The sequence below is a fragment of the Polistes canadensis genome, unplaced genomic scaffold, assembly GCF_001313835.1.
Source record: "Polistes canadensis isolate GaletaPanama2010 unplaced genomic scaffold, ASM131383v1 scaffold_60, whole genome shotgun sequence".
Classification (NCBI taxonomy): Eukaryota; Metazoa; Arthropoda; class Insecta; order Hymenoptera; family Vespidae; genus Polistes; species Polistes canadensis.
Genome location: NW_014569607.1, coordinates 1 through 10733, shown reverse-complemented (window position 1 = coordinate 10733; position 10733 = coordinate 1). Strand labels below are relative to the sequence as shown.

At 38.5% G+C, this 10733-nt stretch overlaps 1 protein-coding gene across 1 annotated transcript; it reads left to right on the top strand.

Annotated features, from left to right (window-relative positions):
- Nucleotides 1–4717: 4717 nt before the first annotated feature.
- Nucleotides 4718–6121, top strand: LOC106785964 (probable H/ACA ribonucleoprotein complex subunit 1). Its single transcript, XM_014746850.1, has 2 exons — nt 4718–4746; nt 5076–6121. Exons 1-2 carry the CDS (start codon nt 4723–4725, stop codon nt 5784–5786), a joined length of 735 nt encoding a protein of 244 aa, XP_014602336.1. The 5' UTR covers nt 4718–4722; the 3' UTR covers nt 5787–6121.
- The last annotated feature ends 4612 nt before the right edge of the window (nt 6122–10733 follow it).

Genomic DNA, 10733 nt, shown 5'->3' with positions numbered 1-10733 from the left:
AATTAAACGCGCTAACGTGTGACGCGCTTCCGTGTAAAGTTACAATTTCACAGGCTGCTTCAACGAATGATATCGTTCACGCACTTTGAGAGGGAGAGAGACAGATGGAATAGAACTAGTGCGAGAACCTTACTTTCGTTCTTTCGCCGATCGTACAACGTTACACTCGTGATCACGATTTCGACGTTTACTCGCGCCTCGTAAAATTAACCGGACGTAACTCTTGGCGATCGATGCTTTCGACCGGCTGCGTTATGTAATTCCCGTTCATTTCAAACCGGCGAAGAAAGTTTTTGGTAACGCATAATTTTAGAGAAAATTGTCAGCTCGTTATAAAGAACCCAACATCGTACGTATCGTTCTCGGTAGAAAGGAAGGTGGAAGAGTAATCGAGTAAGAGAAACGGAAATTGTCTTACGTTTCTCGTTTTTTTTTCTTTTCCTTTCTTTTTTTACTTTTGTAGGTTTCGAGTATCCTCTCTCGCTAATTAATTCGCTTATTTATGACACGACACCTTTCGATGATTACGATCGTAAATACAATTAAACGAGGCGAATTTTGATGTCGATGTTAGTGTGAGAACGGATGATAATAATGGTAGTGGGACTAGAACGAACGAACGAACGAACGAACGAACGAACGAACGAACGAACGAACGTACGCAGCTTTCTCTCTTCGTCTTCCTCGCTTAGTGGACACGAACGCGTGCTAGGTAATTGAGAGATTCCCGGCATCATGCTCGGGGCTCGGTTAATTACCAGATAGATGCACCAGGGGAAGTCGTCGTTGCGCGTTAATCCGACAAGCGTCGATATTGCGTCGTGATTGCGTTGCAAACAACTCGTGGAAATCATCTTTTGATGCTTTTTCCCACTCCTTCTCTCTTTCTCTCTTTCCTTTATTTTGTTCTTTTTCATCTCCCTCCCATGCGTTCTAATCCAAATTAAAAACATCAAATGATCGAGTTAATGGCGTAATCTGCTGCTTGCCAATTACATTATTCGATACTTTCACGAAAGAAAATTTATCGACACTATGTAAAATGGTATGTCATCCACGAAAGGAAGCTTGCTTTTTACTCGAACCTTTAATAAATTCTGCGATAATTCATGGCGATAACGTCAAAGCCAGGCTTAGCACGTGTTTACTATCCGAGTTTGCCGAACAAGTTACCTTTTTTATTTATTTACATTTTATTTAATTTTTAATTTTTTCTTCTCTATTGCCAGATCCAGTTTCCTAATAATAATAATTGATAAAGTAGAAAAAAAAAGATGAAATATTAAACGTGACTCAATTTTATTGGCAATATTATTTTTGTAGCCAATAACTAATTTGTGAGTCGGATCGATACGGCTGAAACACGTCGGCATTGATTTCGATGTGGCTTTAGTCGCGGGCAATTAAAAAATTATATTTCATTTAGCTGCAAATAACACATTTATTTAATCCGCGAAAAAAAAAGTATTGAGCAAGCAATCGATAGGATTTACCTTTCTGTCTAATTAAACTGGCGAAACTTTTTCATAACTCCGATAGATCGATGGCAGTCATAAAATTCTCAACAAATAAGAAACGTAGGAAAAACGATATTATTCGTTAAGCGCTCAAATCGTTAATCAAATATCGCTAGATTCCTTTATCGACTATTAACTAGGAATCGTTGTCGATGGTAACGAAATACACGCTCCGTAAAAAATCATGTCTACACCCTTTGTTAACGCTGTCGTTTATCGATCGACTCAAATCGTTTCTTTCGTACCACAAGGAAAACTCGAGGATCAAGGGTACTAGGAACAAAAATCTAGGACCTAGGGATAGATACTTTAAGGCACAAATTACGTTTGCGCTGAAGCGACGGAGAGGTGTTGATAAAGGAGGGTGAGAACGGCTTAGGGTGGTATCCAAAGGAAAAGGGCGTAACTAGAAAACGGCTTGATAAACAACACCTTGAGCGAAAACATCCATCCATATATTCATGAGAGTCGTGGCCTGGACGGTTCCAAAGCCTTTCCCATTATTGCATAAGGGGTTACGTTTGTGGTCGCTGAAGTAGAAATTTAGACTTTCGGCGAAAATTCTCGGTGATCTTGTGGCCCGATTTCTTGGATCACACTCGTCGCATTCGCTTTACCTATAGAAGCTGAATACTAGTTTTAACCTAACATAAAGACACATCCGGAAAAAATCGATTTGCCATAATATTATAGTTTTTACGGATTTTTTTACAAAAGCCACGCCTAAACTTGGCCATTACAATTTTGTAAATATCGCTTGGTTATTAGGAAGTACACGATCGATCATTAAACATAATAGGATTACATTACATACAGCTACCGATATAGGTGGGGTATGTAAAAGCCGATTCCCAACTTCTCATCGGCGAAGTTCCGTATACGTAATATTACAAAGTCGCGTTATCTCGACAAATAATCGCCGACACAAAAGCAAAGTAAAATAACAGTTTCTCCTTTATGTGTGTATGTGTATGCTCGACTAAGAATTCCAAAGAAAACGACCGCGACCGCTTCCTGATGCCGTTCCTTAATGCAGGAAGACTTTCGAATCAATAGCTCGGTGATTAAAATCTGTCTAATGTCTCGGGCGTAATCGGAAATGTAACGATACCGGAGAGGACCGTAGGAAAAGTACGCCATAAAAACTAACAGATAGTTTTTCAACAGTTACCTAAACCAATGATAATAGCTTAGATTCAAATACCCATGAGTTAATACCTTACGTTAGGTAAAATAATCGATGATTAATCGACATCGAATCCATGTACCTCCGTGTTTCCCGCTTGAAAACCCGTTCCTAGCCAATTTCTCGCTAGAAACCGCGATGTTGCGCCAAGCTAAAACTATACTTACACGCAAACGTATTGGCCATCGTAATCGCGTCCTGCTATTAGATACGAATTCGACAAATGCACTCTGCCGTGTAATTTCTTACAATTAAATGTCATAGAAGAAGAAGAAGAAAAAGATACTAAAGAAAAAATTGATCTTATTTAATACCATATACAATCATATAGAATCGTCATCGATGTGACACAATCCACAACCCACTGAGAATACCTTAGGAACGAGCACGCGCCTCTCCCTTATTCCGGGCTTCCTCGTAAATTCGTTGAAAACGATTTAACGTTCTCCTTCCATGAGCCGAACAGAAACTATCGGGAATCCAAGAATCCTTCTCTCCTTCTCTCTCTACGTTTTCACTATCGGAAAGCGGTACGTGACTGAAACGGCGCAGCACACCGACTCTCCAATCAATATATATATATATTTTCAAATTCCAATTCAGATATATGGAAATTTATTCTCACCGATAAGCTTGATAAAGCACGGATATGCGAGATATTCCAGGTTACCTCCGAACAATCGAAATTGGGAATAGGAAGCCATACCGAGATTAGAAAAAAAGATTAAACAAGGACGGTCTATGTAGGATTCTTTATTTCTCTTTCGTTAGCTATGGTTAAAAAGCTTTCGGCGAAAAATCGCGTCCTCGTAGCTACCTCCTTTCGCCACACTCGTCTCAAATTGTATTACGCAAAAAGTAACGTGCGCGTGAGATTAAAGATGATGTACGATTTTGCTAAGCCGATAAAAATATAATGATTCTGCATAAGCGCGTTAAAGCGTCGTAAAGCGATGAGAGAAAACCTCGAGGATTTATGCAATAACGATTATCATACGACCGAAGAAGCGTGCAACGTAATTGACAGATCGCAACGATGATTAAGAGAACTATTTCAATTCCTAGAGCTGAAGACTATTATTTTACCTATCTTTGTTTTCCTCCAAATAAAAATCCAAATCAAAATAAAATTGAATTAGCTCGTAAGCAATGCGATTAAAACATTATGAAAGAAAAACTAAATAGCTTCTTTCGCAGCTTATACGAGCTAGTAATATTAATCAAGTTCCCCGTGGTGCTACCAAGAAACGAAACATCCCTTTGTTAAACGTAATCGGATTAAAAATGATATCTGATTATAGCCATAATTAGTTACTGTCTCCGTTGCTCCGTTATTAAGACTATAGTCAAAAGCTCCTTCAACTAAAATGAGGGAAAAATGGAAATAGAAATTTAGCAATTATGTCGAACGTTTTAGCATTGCGATTAATAATAAATAGCACTCTCTTCTATCGATAATATTCGTACGTCGGGAACTTGGGAAAAATGCATGTCACGTCTGCAGAAAGGTTTTCTATGTTCTCTATTCGACAGAATCGACAAGGGCCCCCCCCCCTTTTTCCTTTCTTTACCAGTTGAACGTTATGCGCAATAAGCTGCTTCTTCTTCTCTCGGATATGCTGGTTATATTTTTTCATTTCATTTTTTTACATGCTTTTTCTCATATAAACAATAATTAACAATTTAAAAGTAAAGAGAGATTCGTCTTACAACAACAACAAAAGCTTGAAAACCGAAACTCGAATATCTCGAAATTCGGATAAACGGATAAAAGAAGAAAAATAAAGCGGGAGGGAGAGAAAGAATTGAAAGTAGCAAAAGAAGATGAGATGAAGAAATTTTGAGAAAAGCGTTATCCGGCAAGTTGTTGTTCCTTCTTTCCTTCCATTAACTTCCTACTCGGCAATAATTTCATCGGCACGCTCGAGTTGCCCGTACGGACGGGCCGCTGCTAGTTGCGTCCCCCTATAAAAGCCAGAGTAGCCCATAGAGAAGCCAGTGTGCTCACTGACGACCAACATGTACAGCACCGAGAAGCTGAAAGTGAGTAGCGACTGCCGCCGCCTCTCGAATCACACCATTCGTGGGAGAGCCCTCCGCTCTCGGTTAAGGAGTTTATTTCAGACTCGGGAGAGATAAACGTGCCTTTTTTTTTTATTACGTTTACAAACAATAATAATAATGATTCAAATAATTTTCGAAACAGGTTCTCTGAAATTCTTTCTTTCTCTCTCTCTCTCTCTCTCTCTCTCTCTCTCTCTCTCTCTCTCTCTCTCTCTCTTTTACCTTAACCGGAAATTCTGTCGCGAAGTAACGAGCAAAAGAAAAAGAAATTAGAAAGTTAATGCGAAACGAATATTGATATTTTGCAGGTGCTACTCTTGTGCAGCAGCCTGGTTTTGATGGCCGTGGCCGAGGAAACAAAGAAAAGTGAGACTAACGTTGAAAAAAAGGATGAGAAAACGAAGCGTGGCCTCGAACTGAGCCTGGGAAGTCACAGTTTCGGGGGAGGTTTTGGAGGAGGTCATGGATTCGGCGGAGGTCATGGCTTCGGAGGAGGAGGCGGCTTTGGCGGCGGTGGTGGTGGTGGTGGCGGCTTCGGAGGAGGCGAACATATCTCGACCGAACATATTCCAGCGGTGACGATAACGAAACAAGTACATGTCCCGGCACCGTATCCAGTCGAGGTTGAAAAGCATGTACCTTATCCGGTAAAAGTACCGGTTAAGGTACCCATCGATCGACCAGTTCCCGTCCACGTGCCGGCACCTTACCCGGTGACCGTCGAGAAGCACGTACCCTATCCAGTGGATAAACCAGTACCTTATCCCGTCAAGGTACCAGTCAAGGTTCCCATCAAAGTGCCCTATCCAGTCAAGGTACCAGTCAAGGTTCCCTACACCGTGTCTAAACCCGTACCCTATCCTGTTAAAGTCCCAGTAGTCGTGAAAGAACCTTATCCCGTGGTACTCGAGGATCATCACGGAGGTGGTGGTTTTGGCGGTGGATTTGGCGGTGGATTTGGCGACGGTGGTTACGGTGGTGGACACGAGCTCGAACTCGGTGGCTACGGTCATCACTGAGATCGAGCTGTGATATAGCACTACGCGACCAACAGGGACCTCACAACTTTCCGTGTTTTTCCTTCTTCTTCTCCTATCCCTCCTCCACCACCGCAAACTCTCTTCTTCTTTCTACTTTCGATGAAAACCGCGCACCACCGTCGGAGAGAGAGAGAGAGAGAAAGAGAGAGAAAACCACCGCGTACGTCCCACGAGGAAGATGGAATGCTCTACTCGTAGGTACACGTTAAACTCTAGAGAAAAATTTCGCTCGATAGAAAGAACGAAAATAAATGAGAGTGCCGCCGGGAACGAGAGATTCCCGAGATATTGTATTCGCTGCGCTGAGATTTTACCCGAACGACCTGTATTATATCTTCTTTTTTTTGTAAATGAATAAAATCATATTTTTTTGTATCAAGTTTACTATCGTTACGAAAGCACCCCTCCTTTTGCTCCATCTCTTCAACTTCCACTTCCATTTAATAAGCAATTTATGACAGAGGGAAAAGCATTGCCTTAGCTTGTCTCTGACCGTGCGATTATGAAGAATTGCAAGAGGACTTTCACCCGTTATAGAACATTGCGCTACGTCGACATATAACTCTCTAAGTGTGCCAGTAGCAAAACAACCACTTACGAGCTTATAGTCATTTACCTTTAAGACGATATGCCATAAGAACCTTTCTAGTAAATGTCAAAGTGGGAAAAAAGCACGTTAATCGTATCCATTGAGAAAGACCTCTTTCTCTCTCTTTCTCCCTCTCTTTCTCTTTCTCTTTCTCTTTATTTCTATCGAGGCTCTTGACTTCTCTCACGTACGCCATCGCATTACGTGTACTATGTACTTTGCAACCGAGACGTTGCTCGCGCTGTCGAGATCGTTCGGTAATACGAGCTCCTTTAGTTTCTCAAAGATACGACCAACGGAAAAGATCAAGATGAAAATGCACATGAAAATACTAGTATGTAGACTACTAGTATGGGAAAGCAAGCGTTAAAAGGCGAGATAAGTAGAGAATATAAAGAAAAATGATGAAACAAAGGGAATCAAAAGTTAAACAATAGTCTATTTGTTATCGGTAACTTGGAGTAGCACGATGCATAAAATGCATACAAAGCGAACGTTTAGAAAGGAGTCTTGTGAATCCCGTATGACGTGTTATGGTTACATTGTTAGTTTGCTCTGCTTATGGTTCTTCCGGTAACAACGTTCACGCGTATAAACGAGGAAAAACATCCCATCGTAAAACTTGCCGCACCCAAAAGTCGTTTCCCTCAGTTCTAACAATGAGATGCGTTATTTGCAGCGAAACGAGAAGCTGCCGCGTACATAGTAGAAATTGAAAGTGAACTCGACGTGCGCAAGCGATCTTAAAATCTAGGAAAGTAGGTTCCGGGAATGTAGGACGTCGAAAGTACACCGCTTACATACACATACTACATGCGCGCGGCACTACACTTTAGCAGAAGTGCATCCTTCCTAAACGAATAAGTAACACGTATATAAGTTAAAGTCGAATCCGAGAGAACCTAAAGAAAATAGGAACAAGAACTCCGTTTCTATATTAATAACAGTATGAACTGTTGAAGAGTCGAAAGAGATTTTCAAGGAGTTTAAACTCTACTCATTAATCAGAACTTCACTGGTACTCGTACACTCGGCGAGTGCATGTTTTCTGAATAAATAAATTTTGATTGGAAGTCGGGGCGATTCTCCAAGTAACTTTGTAAAACTTAGAACGGTAATAAATTGTCGAGTGTAAGAGAAACGACACCGTTTCACTTTCAGCTGGATTTAATGAATGCCTCATTAGCGAACCAAAACGCTTTGCATATTATTATATAACATTATATCTATGTATATGTTATATAATATTATACCTAAGAAGGCATGAAATGAAAATCGCGAGAAAGAATAATCGGACGCGTACGTACTTACGACGAACATTCTTGTTCGGAAAGAGCACGTTGACTGACCGCGCTCAATATTGGTTATAAATTAAATTAAATATTAGTTAGAGTTTATCTCGTCGGGACTATCGTTATCTGTCTAGGAACTTATTTTCAAATCAGGAATTTCCTAGGCTTGATCGTTGCTTGTTTACGCGTGAGAAATTATGCAAGAGACGCGGAACGAAATCATAAAATCAAGGTGGTAGCTTTCGAAAAGTAATTTGCTTCGACAGAAGAACGAGTTTCCGATACACAACGTATACCGCTTGTTTAGTTTTTCCCTTTTCGCTATGTAAAAGAATCATACGAGTTGAAATCACGATTGGTATCGAACTCCACGTGGTACGATTAAAACGAAATTCGAAAGGGGAACGGTTAATGATATCTAGGAAATTACTCTATATTTATAGGTATACGTAAACGAACAAAAAAATTCAATTAAGCCACAGAATTTCCTATTAAACGTCGTATATATATTTATACATAACGTTTTGACATACATCTTACAGTTTCCGGTGTTTATTTGCGACCTAAGCGAGATCTTTGTGAAAAGAGATAGATATTTTCTTTAGTTCTTTACGACGATGCTACAAATCGAATGCTTGCCAACGAAATCTCTGACGAAACGAAACGATTCCGTACTGCCCCGCCTTGCGGAAGAAAGATTCAATTGTTTACATATCCACACACTTTTTAAATAGATTACAGTCAGTGAAAAATCAATCGATGTGAAATCGTTTCGCATCACCATAACCAGATAAACGGACACTCTCTGCAATTTCTTTTAAAATTTATGGACGGCGATTTATTTAAGGATACATATACTATCGAAGAGTTTTTTAAACTAACGTTCAACGTAGATACGTGTTTATAAATATGCAAAATTGTTTAAACAGAGCGATGCCAGATATGCACCTGTTCTGACAAACGTTAAATATAAACTTTAAGCACAAACGTTAAGCACCCTAACGCATAATATAATCAGAAACGAGAAAGAGAAAAACAGAAGAAAGAACAAAGGTACGAAATTTTTTATTTGATCGTCGGAAAAAAGAGCTAAGATCTTCAAAGATTGTACTTTTTGTTCTCTCTCTCTCTCTCTCTCTCTCTCTCTCTCTCTCTTTTTTTTTCATGTCTCTTCTTGCTGAATCTAAAAATTTATTATTATTATTATTGCATAGGACGCTATAATAAGATAGTATGTTCATCAAGAAACAGGAAAAAGTTAGAAAGATAGAACACTTCACCCACTCTTCTTCTATGCTGGCCATAATGTATGTCGACAAAGTGCACTTGTTTGCACGAGAAATGACAGTAATATTAGTATTGTAAACACTGCTTCCTCATCCTCTTCCTCATCCTCTTCGAACCTTCACCGTTTACGTTTTACTCATAAGACTGCACACCCTTTAACTGTCGGTCCATACTAGGGAGAGATGTAGGCGGGATATACGAGCATAAAGTCGAGAGATAAAAAGTAAAAATGCAAGGAGGAGACAGCTGGAGAGAACGAACGAAAAGAAAGAAAAAGGGATAAAAGAAAAAGAAAGACGAAAGCAGTTTTGTTACGTGGCGACACGGCAGGTTACAGCAATGCATCAAAAAATAAAATAAACGTTAAACTTCTGCAATTTTTTGTACACGTTATTCAAAAGCATCTTATATCTTTCGTGATTAAAAATTTTAATTTAATAAATAGGATCCTTCAAGTGTAACTGTTCTATATGGAAATTGAAATTTAAATATTCCGACTTATTAATTAAGAAAAAAAAATAAATTTTGAAATGGCGTGAATCATTTAAAATAAGTAAGATATTGGAAAGTGTTAATGTTAACATAGATGCGTACATAAATCAAATATTTCGTCTATTCAGTCCTTGTTGACTTTCTAGTCTAATTTATCAATTGCCCTCTTTCTAAAGGCAACGGGAAGGACCGAGCGCAATCGAAAGTTCTCATGCTAATAACATCACGGAATTGAAGAACTCTTGCAGACGGTGCCGTAATACCTGAACGGTACACGTTCGAATACGTAGCCTTACGGAACAGTAACTGTGATTACGCGTGGGTACATGTAAATTCTACATACTTCCTCGAATATCATAACTTATTGTTAATAAGATTAATGAATAAGAAATAACAACGCTATGATACACAATTATTTATATATACATATTTACTATAGCTTTTTCGTATTCTTAATGTCTACAAATAATTTTATATATTTTCTTATGATTTATTTAATTACTTAAGAGATATTACCTCTTGCAATAGTATGTTTTAAATAATGCACTCGAAAAGCTTACTTTGTCAGCTAATACTTTTAAAACGGCTTGATTAGTGTAATCTTCAATCTTCCTATCCTTCCTTCTTCCTTCCTAAAAGAAAACATTAGACGTAGTGATTCTATTTTCAAAGAGCACTGAATACACGCGAATAAAAACCGGTCGAGTAAATAAATAAACTCGTATGACGCCGACAACTTTCCTTCGTATACGATTACATACGTCCGTACACACGTCTTTTTGCCAAGAATGGAAAGTTGTAGATAGGAAGAACGTATGGAATATGTGTGTACGATTATTAATAAATATAGTCGAAAGATATTTCTGATTAAATAAGAAAAAGAAAATTCAAACATGTTTTAATTCGTATTTTCTATTTACTTTTTCTTCTTCCTCTTTCAGCTTTTTATCCTTGCATTCACTGATATATTATGAACCCTTGCACATCGATTTAAAACTTGAAAAAGTATTCTGCACGTAGACAAAAGAGTGTACTTTAATTTAATATAAGATTCAGTAAAATCTATTTACTGTGAGTATATAAAATATTGACAAGAACGTTCCCAAAATATGAAAGCTATGTGTGAAAGATTAATTTTTTGCAGCACTTCTTTTTATGGGATTCTAAGTATTTAAAACGCGAAACACACAGCTAAAAAATATATTGTACGTGTAGGGCAAAGAGTGTACTATCATTTAAAATCATTTTTATTAAAATTTGATAACT

Coding starts and splice junctions, on each gene's coding strand:
- LOC106785964 (XM_014746850.1), top strand. CDS start 4,723: ATGTACAGCACCGAGAAGCTGAAA. Junction 4,747..5,075: donor ACAGCACCGAGAAGCTGAAA/GTGAGTAGCGAC, acceptor GATATTTTGCAG/GTGCTACTCTTGTGCAGCAG.